Genomic DNA, 16,567 nt, shown 5'->3' with positions numbered 1-16,567 from the left:
ACCAGGACTAGAACCCGGTGTGCCGGCGCCGCGAGGCGGAGGATTAGCCTAGTAAGCCACAGCGCTGGCCTAATATATTCTTTAATTAAGCAGATCCTGGCACTCTTCCTAGGCCCACTACTAATAAAATGTTTGGGAGTCAGCCTAGAAATGTGCCTCTTAACCAGCACCTCCACAGAACCCTTTGCAGACTGGTATTGGAGATTCCTTCTGCAATAATGAAACGACCAACCCTTCACATCTGGGAGAATCAACCCGTGAAGGCCTCAGATAAAGATGGCCAAGTCACCAAACCCACTCATGTGACGTTGTTGGTGCATTTCTTATATAACGTATAAATACATGTATATTGTGCATTTGTTCTTTAAGGACTTGGAACTCACACAATCTTAGGAAACTAAAATGTGTTGGTGGATGGAGCTGTTGACTCCAGCATGGGCAGTGAGTACATCAGATTATACGTCTTATAAATGACTAGCTGTCTTTGCCTGTTTTATGCTTGGGGCCTACATTTTTTGAAAGTACTGTAGTAAGTGCAGGTTGTACTTGAAAATGGGGGAGGGGGTCCCTGTGATCTCATGCATTTAAAAAATGTTAGACCGGGGCCAGCTCTGTGGCATTGTGGGTAAAGCCAATACCTGTAGTGCCAGCATCCCATATGGACACTAGTTCGAGACCCAGCTACTCCATTTCCAATCCAGCTCCCTGCTAATGTACCCTGGAAAGCAACAGAGGATGGCCAAAGTGCTTAGGTTCCTGCCACCCACGTGGGAGACTGGGAAGAAGCTCCTGGCCTCTGGCTCCAGCCTGGCCCATCCCTGGCCATTGCAGCCATTTGGAAAGTGAACAAGTGGGTGGAAGACCTCTGTGTGTGTGTGTGTCTGTGTGTGTATGTGCGTCTGTCTCTGTGTGTCTCTCTCCCTCCCTCCCTCTCTCTCTCTCTCTGTAATCTCTGCTTTTCAAATAAATAAATAAATCTTTAAAAGAAAATGCTAGATTAAGCATAGCCTCTTTGCTCACTAACTTTATTTCACATCCTTAGAAGTAGAAAGCACTGACTAAGGTGTCTACCAACGTACTGATGATCCCTGAACCCCAACCAGCAGGCGGACACTGGCCCCGGGGTCCGCGCTGGTTCTTTGGCCCTCGAACACTGACCCAGGTCAGCAGGAAACCGTCCATGCTTTCCAAAGCAATGGCTGGCAAGACTGTATCTCCCTTTACCTGCGTTTCGCACCGAGCCTTTCAAGAGTGTGACCACGACGTTCAGCATCACGCAAGTGAGTTCTCTCTCTGGGTGCTGAGCGCCAGGACTCGACTCTTTGTTTCCTGCCATGTTTCAGAAACAACAAGAACAATTAAGCACCGTGGTATGACCCCAGATCTCTGACTTCTGTTAGTTTTCAATCCTCTGCACGAGACGTGAGTTCAATGCTTCCAACACAGGGGAGCGTGCCTCCCAGGCCATGAGTTAACCCTGCCACACTCTCCCAGCAATGGCTTCTCCAACTTGCGCTCAGCAGCAACCCGTGGACGGTTTGTTGTAGAAACCCAGAGCCCCAGGCTAGGCTGCGTAAGTCTGGAGTGAGGTCCTGTCATTTGCTTTTGCAACAAGATCCCCAGTGATGCTACTGGGCTGGTGTGGGAACCACTCTTTGAGAAGCGTTGTCAGGATTCACACGCAGACCCTGCCCCCTTCACGTTCCTCTCCCTACTTTAAGAGTTTGCCATTCAGACCCTGGAGGGAGGACTCCAGCTCACATCTGAGCTCTGGAGAAGCTCGCAAGATTCTGGGGTAGAGCCAGCACCGTGGCACAGCCAGTTAAGCTGCCATGTGCAACGCCGGCATCCCATCCCACATGGGCGCCGGTTTGAGTCCCAGCTGCTCCACTTCTGATCCAGCTCCCTGCTAATGCACCTGGGAAAGCAGGAGGGGATGGCTCATGTGCTTGGGCCCCTGCTACCCATATGGGAGACCTGGATGAAGCTGCAGGATCCTGGCTTCAGCCTGGCCCAGCCCTGGCTGTTGTGGCCATCTGGGGAGTGAACCAGCAGATGGAAGACCTCTCTCTCTCTTTCTCACTCTGTAACTCTACCTTTCAGATAAATATAATAAATCTTACAGAGAAGAGAGAGAGGGAGAGAGATTTGGAATAAAAAGGAGGCTCGCTGGATCCACAAGGGCAACACCGGGCTTCCTGGTTCACCCCTGGTTCCCCAGTGCCAGGAAAATGCCTGACACAAATCAGAAGCCCAGTACATACTTGGGGAATGAGCAGTTTGTGAGCCAGCGGACAGAGCAGCTCGGAAACACGAGATGTTCTTAATGAGATGCTTCTGAAAACACACATTTACAACAGGGAGCACAAAGTAAGAGGGGGTGCAGCAGCTCACACGAAGTTCAGATTCTCCTACGAGGGGTCACAGCTCTGGGGAACAAAGCCACCCTCAGCCGGCGCCACGGCTCACTAGGCTAATCCTCCACCTTGCGGCGCCGGCACACCGGGTTCTAGTCCCGGTCGGGGCACCGGATTCTGTCCCGGTTGCCCCTCTTCCAGGCCAGCTCTCTGCTGTGGCCCGGGAGTGCAGTGGAGGATGGCCCAAGTGCTTGGGCCCTGCACCCCATGGGAGACCAGGAGAAGCACCTGGCTCCTGCCTTCGGATCAGTGCGGCGCGCCGGCCGTGGTGGCCATTGGAGGGTGAACCAATGGCAAAAGGAAGACCTTTCTCTCTGTCTCTGTCTCTCTCTCTCATTGTCCACTCTGTCAAAAAAAAAAAAAAAAAAAAAAAAGCCACCCTCAGCTACAACCACACAGGAACACGAAAGGAAAAGGCCAAGCAAAGGATTCGCAGGGAGCCACTGGGGGGGTGGGGGAAGGCAAGGTGGGCAACAACTGGCTCCTCTCACAATGGGGTTGAAAACAAGAGGGTGTTGAGCAGTCATGAGAAGCACCTAGCCAAACACGGTGCAGGGCCTGGCGGCAGGGCCCAGACACACAAAGCCTCCTGGGGCTCATCCACCCGCAGCCCTGTTCCTGGGGAGGGTCCTGCGCTCGTCCTGGAGGGCCTCTGGGTCCCCCACGCAGGAGCACCGGGGCCACAGGGCCATGGGGACGAACGCCTCTGGGACACCTCCCACATACCAGACCCAACAGCAGGTGTTCTCAGGTACCTCCTGGTCCCATTCTCACAACAGGGCAATGATGCAGATGGGACCACCCGCACCTTGCAGAGAGGAGAGGGGCCCACGTTAGGGACGAGGAAACCCGCTCAGGGCCTCCCAGCCTGTGGCTAACACAGCCAGGACTGCAGCTCCAGTGGGCGGACTCCAATCCCCTTCTCCCTCCTGTAGCTTCTTCCTCTCTGGGAGGCTCAGGACACAGACAAAGCAACGAGCTTGGCTTGAGGCTGAAGCACAATCCCCAGGGCAGCTCAAGGCTTGAGCCCTCGGCTCCTCCCAGCCAGTGCAACGGGAGAAGAGAGGACGGGAAGGTAAGAGGCCAGGTTCCTGCAACCCAGCATCCTGCTCCAGGTTGATATCCTGCAAGTGTCAACACGCGGGGTGGACACCACCAGGAGGGGAAGGGGGCTTTCACACCCTCCTTTGTGTTTGAAAGGTGGTGCAGGCGGGAGGTGCACGCACCACACAGAGTGATCCCAGCAGAGTAAGTGGGGCTGTGCACCCCCATTAGGACAGAAGGGACCTAGACAGGATCCCACACTGCAGGGGTTGAGGTAAGAGCAAGGGGGAAGGGGGCACTGCCATGGAGCCAGGGGGCACACAAATATGGGACCAAGATGCAGAGGGAGGTGCCTGGCCAGCACAGCACTGGTGGGTCACCCCGACAGCACAGAGTGAGCCAAGTCAGACCCACTCACTCCTAGCAGACCCCAAAGGGCCCCCAGAAGCCCAGGCCCCTTTTATTTTTATTTTTATTTGACAGGTAGAGTTATAGTCAGTGAGAGAGAGAGAGAGAGAGAAAGGTCCTCCCTCCATGGGTTCACTCCCCCAGTGGCCGCCACGGCTGGCACCGCGCCGATCTGAAGCCAGGAGCAGGGTGCTTCCTCCTGGTCTCCCATGCGGGTGCAGGGCCCAAGGACTTGGGCCATCCTCCCTGCCCTGCTGGACTGCAAGAGGAGCAACCAGGACCAGTACCCGGCGCCCCAACCAGGACTAGAACCTGGGGTGCTGGCGCTGCAGGCAGAGGACCAGCCGAGCGAGCCACGGCGCAGGCCTCTCAGGCCCCTTTGAGCTTTTGCTCCCTTCCACTGTCCCTGCTGTCTTGCCATCTACATACCCAGTGCCCAGGGCAGCAGATGCTGAAAGCTGAGGATTCACCAGGCCCACGTTAGCCCCAGGCCTGTGGAAAGCTGCTCCTGTCCCTCTGGCCTCCTCACGGGGGAGAATGGGAGGCTCCTGTGTGTCCTAAGGGCACCTTCCCTGGCCCTCTAGCACCCTGTGGCATGGGCTCGTTCACTTTGATTGTTGCAGCGGATGGCAGCTGGCCTGGCACGCAGACCAGGCCAGGCGAACACTGACCCCAGCCCATCCACCCGCCTCCCTCTCGGGACAGCTGGACAGCACCTGACTTCCTCATGATCTTGGCCTGCTTCCGCAGCTGGGCCAGCAGCAGGCCCAGGAGCCCCGAGTCCCGGAAGATGTCGGTGAAGAGCGGATCCTTGCCCGCAATCCTGAGGACACTCCGCAGGGCCACGAGGGTGCAGGACGGCACAGGGCTCTCCTTGATCAGACGCTGCACCTTGCGCAGGATCTCGTGCGGCACATAGTGCAGCTCAAACACCAGCGCCTCCAGCAGCTGGAAGAAGTGCACCTGCACTGGCACCGGCTTCAAGGCCACGATCTCCACAAACTGCGAGATGGGCTGCAGCGTCCACTCCAGCAGGAAGAAGTTGCGAGAATTCCAGGTCCACATGGTCCTGATGGCCAACAGGACTTGCATGCAGAGGACAGAGTTGCTGGCCTTGTGGAAGACACTCTGCAAGACCTGGAAGGCCTGGAGATTCTTAACGGTCACTCCTGAAAATGGACACAAGAACAAGCCCCGCCCCAGTCAGTTCTCCCGCCTCTGTCTAGAAACACGAGCTTGGGTTATCACGAGACTGTGGCATTTAAGGTTCAGCTTCCCAGCTCCTGTGTGCACACTGCCTATCTGAAATCCAGATTGCGAGGCAAGCTAGAGCATACGATGCGAGACGCAGCGGATAACTGAGTACTCCAGCTGCAGCCGCTGAGAATGGAGTTGTCCCGCGAGTGTCAGATAGACTCTGGGCTCCTGAGACAGCACGAGCAAAGATTGAATCACATCCTACTAACAGTCATTTGTATGGTAATCCTGGGGACATACTGTGTGAAATAAAATACATGCCCCAAAATAATTTAACCTGTGTTTTTTCCTTACCATTTAAAAGTCAGAAATACGGCCTGCAGTGTATTTCCACTGGATGGCTCTGGGCTGGGAGGATTGGTTTCCATTGATTTAAAGCAAATGATCTTAAAGATGACTACGCACAGTCAGCTTCGTTCCTAGACAAGCTGTTAAACACATGCACCTCACTAACCCATCTCAGTCCTTCCCTCCAGGTTGCAGGTTAAGCCTCATTCTCCCTCACCCAGGAGACCCCTGATCAGAAAGCTGCACTCCCAGAGCTCTCTGCCTTGATGCCAGAGATGCCTCTGAAACTCCTAGCTGATGGGACCCTGCCACAGGGTGTCCCGCCCCCAGTGCTTCTCCACCTGGCCCCTGCAGCTCTGCAGCTCCCTGCCTCTTTCTACAGAGCCCTTATTTCTCCAGCCTCACCCCACTCTGTTTCAGGCCACCATGCCTCTCCAGGCTGCACCCCTTCCGACAACCCACACTTAGCCCTCAGTACTCACTCCAGGACCCTGGGAGGCAGCAAGCAACTGGGTTCTTGCCACCTCTCTGGGAGACCAGGATTGAGTTCTTGGCTCCCAGCTTTAGCCTTGGTCCAACTCTGACGACTGTGGGCATCAGGAGAGTGGACCAGTGGAGGGAAAGTCTATCTGTCTCTTTTTGTCTCTCTGCTTCTCAAATTAAAAAAAAAAAAAAAAAGTGCCAATTCTTCTTGATCAGATCAGTGATTTCAGAGAGAATATGGATAAAGCTAGAAATTGGCACAATGTCACTAGGTCTGTCAAAAACTCCCAGTGGCCAGAGTTTCCTGATTGTCCCAGCTCATGTCATGGCCCAAAACATTTACCACCTACTCATGTAGCAGACCACAGCCCAGTGTAAGTGTGACAGTCCCCACAGAGGACTTTTAGGGGCAGACCCCTGGCCGGTCCACACAGCATGGGGCGGAGGGCCAGCAGCCTGAATGCTGATTTAGTTCATCAGCCAATCAGTACCCCAAAGCACAGAGGAGTCACTGACTCCGACCATGGGTGGCTCTCCCAGGTCCCCACTGTGCAAGGCGCAGCAGGGGCCGGGGCAGCACCATGGCCTCTCCCAGTCCTCGAGAACCTGCCTTATTAAAGCAATGCTTCTTCTCAGCCCCACAGAAGACAAACTCCCTCATATGCACATCAGGAAAATCCACGCAAGGGAGCCCATAAGACCCACAGGTAAATCTCCCCACAGGTTACGCCAGAACCAGACCCTCCCGCGGCACCGGCAGGTGCACAAGCGGGGACATGACCTTCACAGCCTTGCCAGGGCACGGCTCTCACTCTCTCGTTCACCCAGAGACACAGAAGCACCCACCAGTAGCCTCGTGATTGAACTTGAAGCCGTCAAGTTGAGGGTAAGTGACGCTGTCAAACACCTTCAGCTCCGACCTCCCGCAGGTCGTCAGCCACACCACCAGCCCGACCAGCTCCTCCAGGTGGTGGTCCTCTTCCCCTGGGGCCAGCCCGTCGTACCTGTGGGGACAGAGGAGGCCGGCTCCCTGCACCTCTGCAGAGACAACGCAGATCTGCCATGGTGAGGAAGACCCAGGGTCAAGCTGGTTCGGCAAACAGGCAAGGAACTAGATGCCCTGGACAAACACCGCTGTGTCAGCAAACATCGGCCTTGGGCCTAAATGCAGTCAGAACACTCGGCTCCTCCCTCATCTACAGTTTTGTTTTCCGTCTGAAAATATGGACTTGGAAAATTTTAGAGGTAAATTTATAAGCATGAAATCACTTTTATTATAGTTTGCCATTCTAATTACCCTGTTTTATTATTAGTTGTTGATCTTTTATTGTGTCTAATTTATAAGTTGAACTTGTCATGGGTGTGTATGGACAGGAAAATAGTGACTGATACAAGATTCTGGGCTCAGGGCCAGCACTGTGGCATAGCAGGTAAAGCAGCTGCCTGCAGGGCCAGCATCCCATATGGGTGCCAGTTCAAGTCCCGGCTGCTCAACTTCCAATCCAGCTCTCTGCTGTGGCCTGGGAAAGCAGTAGAAGATGGCCCGAGTCCTTGGACCCCTGCACCCATGTGGGAGACCTGGAAGAAGCTCCTGGCTCCTGGCTTTGGATCGACACAGCTCCAGCCATTGCAGCCATTTGGGGAATGAACCAGCGACGGAAGCTTGCTCGCTCGCGCGCTCTCTCTCTCTCTCTCTCTCTCTCTCTCTGTCTCTCCTTTTCTCTGTGTGTAACTCTCAAATAAATAAATAAATCTTAAAAAAAAAATATTCCAGGCTCTCCCTGGTTCGGGCAGGTACTGGGTGTTTTGGAACTTTTCCCCCACAGCTAAGGGGTAAGTGCTGTATACAAGAAGCTGTGGAAAGCTACAGGAAGCCCCCCCCTCCCCCCACATCTATGTGTTTCAGGCACCAGCAGCGCAGAGAGACTTCTGCGAAAGGAGAGACTTCCCACTTCCAAAGAGCGGCAAAGGGAAGGGAGGGAAAGAGCTGCGTTTTGCTGGAGCCTGTGTGGACGTGAGGCTGAGGCTGCTTTGGCTTCCAGCTACTGGCGGGCAGAGCGGCTGCCTTGCTCTCCTCCCACAGAGGGGGCCCCTCCAGACCCCCCCCAGCCCTGCTGTTTCAGGAGTGCCAGCGATCACAGCAGGACAGCGGTTCCTGCCGAAGGGCAAACCCAGGAGCTGAGATGGGGCCCTCCTGGCGCTCTGTAGGGCGGGCTCCTTAAGCAGGCCACCATCCGGGGATCTCCTTGGTCTCTGTCCCTTGCCCTCCCTCCAGTCCCAGGACCCAAACAAGGGCAAGTACAGGAAATGGGCCCAGGCCCAGCTGCACAGTGCCTTGTTGCTTCGGCCTCCTACCGTTCAAGGATTGCAGAGAGAAGGAGCTCCTCTGGGATTTGATCCCGTAGGATGCCAGCAGGGTGGGGGCCGTGGGAGACAGCGAAGGGAAGGGAGCTGGCACGAGAACACCATCAAGCAAGAGCCTCACGGGGCGCCCTGAGTCCAACAGTCGTGTGAGCACAGAGCAGTTCCCATAGGTCAAGGTCAAGAGCTGCCCCCTGCCCCCCTCCCTGCCCTGGGGGAGGGGGAGGGTGTGTAGATTCCCAGACACTCCTTAAGGACACAGGCAGCACAGCTCACAGCAGCTCCAGAAAGCTCTCAATGCTGGCATGTGGGTTCCAACCTGTGGAACTCAGCCAGCGGCATGCCAGGGGCACGTGCCACCAGCAAGTGGGCTTGCTGAAGCTGGAGTCGCCGTCGCCTCTGGATTCCCTAAGGCAGTGGTCCCCACACATTGCAATGCTGCAGTAAGCAGTCCACTGCGGTTTGAGGAAGATGTGGCTCCCAAAGGCACATGGACATTGAAACCCCAGAGTCGTAAGTTAATGAGACCAAGAGGACAGAAGCTTAGGACAACCATGGCATCCAGGAGGTGGCCCAGTGGGAGGTCCTTAGGTGGCTGGGGGCATGCCCTTGGGAGGTGGCCCCTGTGAAGGGGTCTGTTATGAAAGCCTGACTCAGGCCAGCTGTTATCTCTCTCTGCTTTCTCATTCTCTGTGGGGTGCTCCCTCGGTCACTCTCCACACCCTCCCATCTCTGCCCTTCTCAAAGACCAAAACAACGGAGCTGCTGGACCTTGGACTTGAACTTCCAAAACCGCAAGCAGAACAAAGCCTTTGTCTTTGTAACGTTAGTTTCCTCGGGTATTTTGTTGCAGTGCTCCGGTGCTAAGGATCCCTCCTCACCCCCGCCAGGCACCGCCACTCACCGCAGTAACACCTTGAGCAGCAGCGGGTAACCCTCGCCATTCTCAAACTCCAGCAGCAGTGCCGAGGAGACGGGGTACGAGTCCTTCACGAAGCTCAGGATCAGGCTCACAGCCTCGCTCGCCTCGGGCGCGGGGAGCGTGTCCACCAGCCGCGAGAGGTTCTGCAGCGAGAGCCGCACACAGTCGGTGGCTGCAGAAAAGGAAGCACAGCCCAGCTGAGCTCGGAAGCCAGAGGTTTCCGGCCAGGGTCACCCCATGCTCCTCCATCCCACCTCCACGTTCAGCTGGGCATCAGACATGAGCGAGAAAAGGTGCAAAACTTCCGCTACTGGATCCCGGATCCAGAGGCTGCCTCATGGGGTGCTCCATCCCAAGAGCTACACTCGGCAGGTCCAGCAGGTGACCCGGCAGAGGTCCGCAGCCTGTGCGCTCTGCGCCCCGGACCCCCAGCAGGCGGCGAGCCCAGGCCCACCAGAAAATGCGAGGCGAGACTCAGGACCAGAGCACCTCTGGGGAAGCAGCACCGGAGTGTGCCAGGGGTCTGAGCTGAAACCAGCCGGGTGCAAGCAAGGACGGGGAAGGCGGATGAGTGCAGGAAGACACAGGGACACTGGGCAGCGAAACGATGGTGCGTTTCAGGTCCCAAGGAGGCCAGGGTGTCGCTCCCCCTCTTCGTGGAGGAACGACACAGGACCCTGCGCTGTTCTTTTCGTCTGCTCGGCCCTCCCCGGGTTTGCTGCTGGTTCTTCCCGGGTTGGCTACTATCCCTTCCACCTCCGTGGAAGGGCAGTTCCCCCTGGCCACATTCCCCACTTCCGCAGGGGAGTGGCACACCGCCGGCCGGCTTTCTCGGGGGCTGCACGGGTTCCCTTAGATGTTCCCCATAGATGTTCCTGGTGCATGCCGTCTCTCTCCTCCTTTATAGTCCTCCTCCGCCAATCCCAACTCGGCTGAGTACGCTGCTCTCCAATCAGGAGCAAGTCCTACAGTTAATTAGTTGAACTGGAGGCAGCTGTGCGGAAGCTGCCCACTTCTCTCCCAGCGCCATATTGTGGGAGAGCAGATGCATAGAATAAGTCCTAATTCGAGTAACTTAGTCTAGTCCGGATTGCTCCCCACACCAGGGGATTGGTGCCTAGAAGTGGGGGCTGCAGGGGCAGAGCTCACAGGTCACCGAAGCGTGGGAGAGCCCAGGGAGAGATGTGATCAGATTTGCATTTGGGTGGGTCACTGTTTAGGGACCGCCATTGAGAGAAGGCTCTTTGGAATGCACTAGCAAAGCCAGGACAGTGGGTCGGGAAAGGTGATAAGCACCTGAACTCTCAGCCCCGAGGACTCAGAAGTCTAATGTTTGCAGGCCCTGCAGGGCAGCTTCAGGAGTTGCTGGAATGACCCCATGAGCCCACAGGAGCCACGGCCCCTAAGGAGGCCCAGGGTGGCAGGTGGCCCACAGCAGGGGGCTGTCTCTCTTCCAGCAGAAACCAATGCACTGGGAGCACCCTGCAACCCTCCCGCCCACAGCCTGTCTACCCCAGCCCCTCGCCTGCTGGGGAGGACTTGGGCACAGTTCATGGGAGCCTGGCCTCATGGGGAGCGTTGAGTCCCCGGACTGGAGTGAGCCGTCTTCCAGAGACTCAGTTACATTCAGGCGCATGGGGCCTTCCTGGCTGTCACCAACGGATGCTCCCTCCCAGTGACAAGGAGGCCCCCAGGAAGAAGGCAGCCCCCGAGGGCAGGCGCTGGGGACCAGCAAGTCACACTGGTAGACTCAGACCCCCAGGTCCCCAAAAAGAACAGCCTACACTGCTGTTGGCGCAAGGGGTGGACTGCTGTGAACCCCTGCTGTGCTCGGCCACAGAGCTAAGAAAAGTTGCACAGTGGATAGGGAGGGGAGCTAACGTTGACCACTCCTCTAAATGCGCCCCCACCTTGGAGCCAGCCTCTGTCCCGTGTTGGACCAGCAGCCGAGGCGAGGCCAACACACCTCCCTGAGGTTCTGTGAGCCACCCTGGTCTCCACACTTCCCAGCACTGCCCGAGTCCCCGCAGAAAGCTGATACCAAGCAAGGGTGGCGCCCAGGGGCTGCTAACAGAATTGACTCCCTCAGCGTCCTGCCTCTGATGGACCCCAGGCCGTGGCGATGCAAGGCTGACTCGCATGTGGCAGCTCCTGGGTGCCAGGTGCAGGCTGAGCGCTCAATGTCCACTCTCGGGGGAACCACGGCAGTCCTTGCGCCACAGCAGCGCTCACCATACCCCCAGGCTAGAGCGTTCACCGTATCCCCAGGCGAGGAGCCAGAGTCCACACCCTGGCTGTGTGGGTCCCGCCCTGATGCCCATCCCCCCTCCGCTTGCTTCCCAGAGCAGGAACTAAAGTGCTGGGAAGAGGCCTCTGCACATTTGAAATTCAACTTCCTTCCTCGCTAGCTGGGAGCCTCAGCACGAACTGCCACTCTCTTTCTATGTTCCCCATAGCAGAATAGCATTAGGGAAAGCAGCAGGAGAGGATCCAAGTCCTAAGGCCCCTGCGCCCACGTGGGAGACCCAGAGGAAGCTCCTGGCTCCTGGCTACCAGGTCAGCCCAGCTCCAGCCATTGCGGCCATCTGGGGAGTGAACCAGCAGATAAAAGACCTCTCTCTCTCTCCTTCTGTCTGTAACTCTACTCTCAAATAAATAAATAAATAAAATCTTTTAAAATAAAATGAAGCACTTTTTTTTTCTTTTGACAGGCAGAGTTAGACCGTGAGAGAGAGAGACAGAGAGAAAGGTCTTCCTTCTTCCGTTGGTTCACCCCCAAGTGGCTGCTATGGCTGGCACGTTGCCACCGGCGCACTGCGCCGATCCAAAGCCAGGAGCCAGGTGCTTCCTCCTGGTCTCCCATGCGGGTGCAGGGCCCAGGGAACTGGGCCATCCTCCACTGCACTCCCGGGCCACAGCAGAGAGCTGGACTGGAAGAGGAGCAACAGGGACAGAATCCAGCACCCCGACCGGGACTAGAACCCCGGGGTGCCGGTGCCACAGGCGGAGGATTAGCCTAGTGAGCCACGGCGTCGGCCTAAAATGAAGCACTTTCATAAGAGGAGCACCCCTAACACAGAGTGCTGTACTGGACACAGCTGTTCCCTTGGTCACAGAGGGCATCGCAGGGTCTTGCAGAGAGTGGGCCCTCGGCCTTGACCCTGAGTGTTCGAGGGAAGCAGCTGCATGGCCCTCAGCCCGCACCTGGGCCCCCGGCACCTACCCTTGAGGTGCTGGATGATGCTGGGGTTCTGGGCTCTGGAGATGGCCCGCAGCACACAGAAGGTGGGCTCCTTCCAGAAACAGCAGCTGTGCTCCCGCAGACACGTAGTGGCGATCAGCAGAGACTGGAGCTCACTGCCCGAGAGAAGTCCCTCGAGGCCCCGAGAGTCACTGCAGACGTTGAGCAACATCTGGAGAGAAGAAGAAGGAAACACAGCCCGGGAAACTGGTTAGGAAGCCTCTTCCCGAGACGGACGCGTCCCCTCCAGCTCGGGAGCACGATGTACGAGTCCCAGCCCAAGGGGCGTGAACACCATCTGCCCCAGCCAGCCTGGCCGGTAGAGCTAGGCCGGGGACGGTGGCATGCTGGGGACACTCTGCATGTGTGATCCCGACACAGGCAACAGCTACCCTTTCCAAATCCCGGGAACAAAGAAGTGATTGGCCTTGGTGACGTTTTGTATGGAACTACAGAAAAAAAAATTGCCACCAGCGGTGAAGGTACAGAGTTCACAGGACCCTGTGCTACATAGAAAGAGATTCTGGAACTCCAGATTGGCGTTCAACCTCAACTTCTCCCTGCAGGATCCTGGGAGCTTTCCTAGACCCTCCCAAGTGCACTCCCCGGCCCCGCCAGCCCAGCCTCCCTGCGGCCAGTGGAGGGGTTTGGAATGAAATCCCAATGCCCTAGCCTTGTCTCCTACATGGACAAGCCTCCCTTGGGGTCTTGGGGGGGTCCACCTGCTTCCGGTGGGGTGAATGGCATGAGCCCGCTCCTTGCTCCAGTCCCTTCCAGCAGTGGGCTGGAGCTGGCAGCCACACAGCAGAGCTGCGGATCCCATCTCCCAGCCTCCCTTGCAGGTCGGTGTGGCCATGAGACCACAGCCTGGGCTTAGATGACCACTGCTCTGCTCCTGGTCCCCACTCCGTGCCGTGTCCTCTGATCCCTGCTCACCCAGCTCTCAGTTAAATGCATACCCTCAGGACACACAGCATTTACTCCGTTATCATACCCTGGCACACCTTGTCAATTCCCTGCCTCACTTTAAGGACTGGGGGCAGGTGTTGTGGCACAGTGGGTTAAGCCACTGCTTGCAATGCCCGCATCCCATCTCAGAGTCTGGTCTGAGTGCCAGCTGCTCTGCTTCTGATTCAGCTCCAAGCGAATGCATCTGAGAAGGTGGCAGATGATGGCCCAAGCATAGAGCAAGAGACCCAGATGGAGTTCCTGGCCCCTGGCTGTGGCCCAGTCCAGCCATGGCTGTTGCCCACATCTGGAGGAGTGAACCAGTGGATGGGAAATCTCTCTCTCTCTCCCCCTCTCTCTGTCATTCTGCCTTCCAAATAAATCAATCTTTTTCTTAAATAATACGCATCTGGCCGGCGCCGCAGCTCACTAGGCTAATCCTCCGCCTTGCGGCGCCGGCACACCGGGTTCTAGTCCCAGTTGGGGCGCCGGATTCTGTCCCGGTTGCCCCTCTTCCAGGCCAGCTCTCTGCTGTGGCCAGGGAGTGCAGTGGAGGATGGCCCGGGTGCTTGGGCCCTGCACCCCATGGGAGACCAGGAGAAGCACCTGGCGCCTGGCTCCTGCCATCGGATCAGCGCGGTGCGCCGGCCGCAGCGCACCGGCCGCGGCGGCCATTGGAGGGTGAACCAACGGCAAAGGAAGACCTTTCTCTCTGTCTCTCTCTCTCACTGTCCACTCTGCCTGTCAAAAAATAAAAATAAAATAAAATAAAATAAAAAATAATTAATTACGCATCTATTTACGGCCTGTTTTCCCTTGTGGGGCTCCCCTCACCTCTGTGTGATGCTACAAGAGCAGCCGTTGCGTACGTCTGGCATGGAGCTAGACACAGAAGCAGCTCTGGGTATTCTCGTGGCACCGAGCAAGGAAGACCCTTAGCAGCAGACACGACCTGTGCCCCGAGGCTCCCAGGGAGGCGCTGCATTCGTTCCCTGCAGGGCTCCTAAAAGCCATGTGGCAACGACCCGGCAGTGCCCTGGCCACCACTTAGAATCTGGTTTTTCAGATGGGAAAATGCAGCTGGGTCTCCACAAAGGCAGCTCAGGAGAAAGCCCACCCTAGCTGGAATCTTCCGGAGCTTGTGGGGTTCCCTCTGATAGTGGTGATTCAGCTTCAGAATTACCCTGAAGTGGACACTGATGGATACAGGAAGAATGATGGCCAGTGGCGCGTGGGATTTCACCTGCCAGGTGTGAGGCACTGCCCGGGGCCCTGCACTCCCCTAGTGGACTCCGGCTCATCAGCCCGAGACGCCTTGTGAGAGGACAGCAGGGAGTGACATCACAGAGCAGTCACGAGCGAACGAGCCCCGTGACCCTGGACTCTGGGACCCCTCGCTGCACCCCTGTTTGCACAGACGCAGGCTGGCAACACCACACACACCCCAGGCTGGCAGAGAGGGCTGGCGGCCATGACCCACGCGAGGGGCAGCATGGTACCTTGCTTGACGATGGGCCACACTGGTGACAGCGGCCTCATTCGATTATAACGGAGCTGGTGATGGAGAGGAGGCGCCTGGTGTCCAAGAGGGTGGCAGGGGAGGCTGAGCAGGGGGGAGGAGCAAGGGAGGAGGCAGAGATACAGGAGGTGGGGAGCAAGGGAGGAGATGCCGTGTGGGGGCAGGAGGTGAGCTGGGGGGACAGGGCTAATGGACAGGAGACCTCCAAGGAGAAGCACCCAGTCTGCTCCCAGAGCGAGGTCCTGGTTGGCCTGGGGGGCTCCTGCTGTCACTCACCTGCACGAACATTCTCTGAACTTGAACGTCACTGTGGGAAAGCGCATCCTTCTCCAGAGGAAAGACAAAGAAGAGGTAAAGACACTGAAGGAGCAGGGACGGAAGCCCGGACTCAGCCACTCTGCCCAGGGTCTCCTGCAGGGAAGCACACACACGTGAGCACACACCCGTGGGCACACACACGCGAGCACACACATGGGAGCACACACACATGAGCACACACACACGAGCACACACACCCGTGAGCACACATGCGTGAGCACACACCCGTGAGCACACATGCGTGAGCACACACACATGCACACACGCACACACATGTGAGCACACACGTGCACACACACCCGTGAGCACACACCCATGAGCACATGCACACACATGTGCGCGCACACCTGCGAGCACACACCCGTGAGCACACACCCGTGAGCACACACCCGTGAGCACACATGTGTGCACACACGAGCACACACGTGAGCACACACATGCACGCACACATGAGCACACGTGAGTGCGCACACATGCACACACACATGAGCACACACCCGTGAGCACACACACGCAAGCACACACCCGTGAGCACACACGCAAGCACACACACGTGCACACACACGCGAGCACACACGTGCGCACACACACATGAGCACACACGTGACTCCAGGGCAGCAGACAGCAGAGGCCGGGGCCGGGCCCCTGCGGCCGTCTGTGCCTTCTCTCTGGCTCCGTGTGCTCAAGCGTGAGGTGCACACAATCACAGGATCCACACGCCGGGGGCCGTGAGGATGTGGTTCACGTGGAGGTCTACCGTGTGTCTGGTGTTAGCTCTTTCTGAGACACAGCAGGAAGCGGGGGAGGGGGACGGAGGGAGGGGGAGGGGGACGGAGGGAGGGGCCTAACAAATCACAGCAGCCGACTGGAGGCCTGCAGCCCCCTGGGGGAGGCGGGAGGCCTGGCAGTGAGGCCCGGGTGGCAGCAGAAGAGCCCTCAGCACGGCCCACTGCACCCGCACATTCAGACCAATGACCTCGCCGAGACCAAGGCTGCCCAATGGGTGACCGGTGACAGCCCAGGGTACCAGACAGAGAGGGCAGGAGCACAGGAAGTGGCCGGGATGGAGGCCAGCCTGGTGGGGCTTCCTGGGGACGTTCTTCGAGCAGCTCCACCTGAGCGACTGTGGCAGTGACTTCTCTGTGTGCGTGTGTATGTGTGTGTGTGTGTGCGCACGTCCGTGCAAGCACGTGTGTGAAGCACACAGGAACACGTGTCTGCCCAACCTGCAGGGTGTTGTCCACACAACCTCCCATGCAGCTGGCTCCCCTAGCAAGCACACAGGTGAGTGAGAGAAAAAGGAAGGAAGAAGAATCCAGAATATCGGGCAGGCTGCTGGCCCTGACCTTTCCCCTAGGGTT

At 57.4% G+C, this 16,567-nt stretch overlaps 1 protein-coding gene across 6 annotated transcripts in view; it reads right to left on the bottom strand.

Moving 5' to 3' along the window:
* Positions 1–16,567, bottom strand: part of WDFY4 (WDFY family member 4) — a 269,215-nt gene that overhangs the window by 214,574 nt on the left and 38,074 nt on the right. For all 6 annotated transcript variants that reach the window (XR_016221811.1, XM_089314169.1, XM_051837552.3 and 3 more), the window contains exons 5-10: positions 15,165–15,299; positions 12,404–12,593; positions 9,163–9,352; positions 6,744–6,901; positions 4,586–5,038; positions 1,225–1,329 (exon numbers count right to left, since the gene is read on the bottom strand). Coding sequence is in view for 5 of the 6 variants with exons in the window: in XM_089314169.1 (XP_089170295.1) it covers positions 1,225–1,329; positions 4,586–5,038; positions 6,744–6,901; positions 9,163–9,352; positions 12,404–12,593; positions 15,165–15,299 (1,231 nt within the window). In the remaining variant the exon portion in view is untranslated. The remainder of the gene's footprint in view (positions 1–1,224; positions 1,330–4,585; positions 5,039–6,743; positions 6,902–9,162; positions 9,353–12,403; positions 12,594–15,164; positions 15,300–16,567) is intronic.

This window comes from Oryctolagus cuniculus, chromosome 15 (genome assembly GCF_051225735.1).
Source record: "Oryctolagus cuniculus isolate XC-2025 breed Fujian yellow rabbit chromosome 15, ASM5122573v1, whole genome shotgun sequence".
Taxonomy (NCBI): Eukaryota; Metazoa; Chordata; class Mammalia; order Lagomorpha; family Leporidae; genus Oryctolagus; species Oryctolagus cuniculus.
The sequence above is the reverse complement of the archived record's forward strand: the minus strand, read 5'-3'. Positions and strand labels throughout refer to the sequence as shown.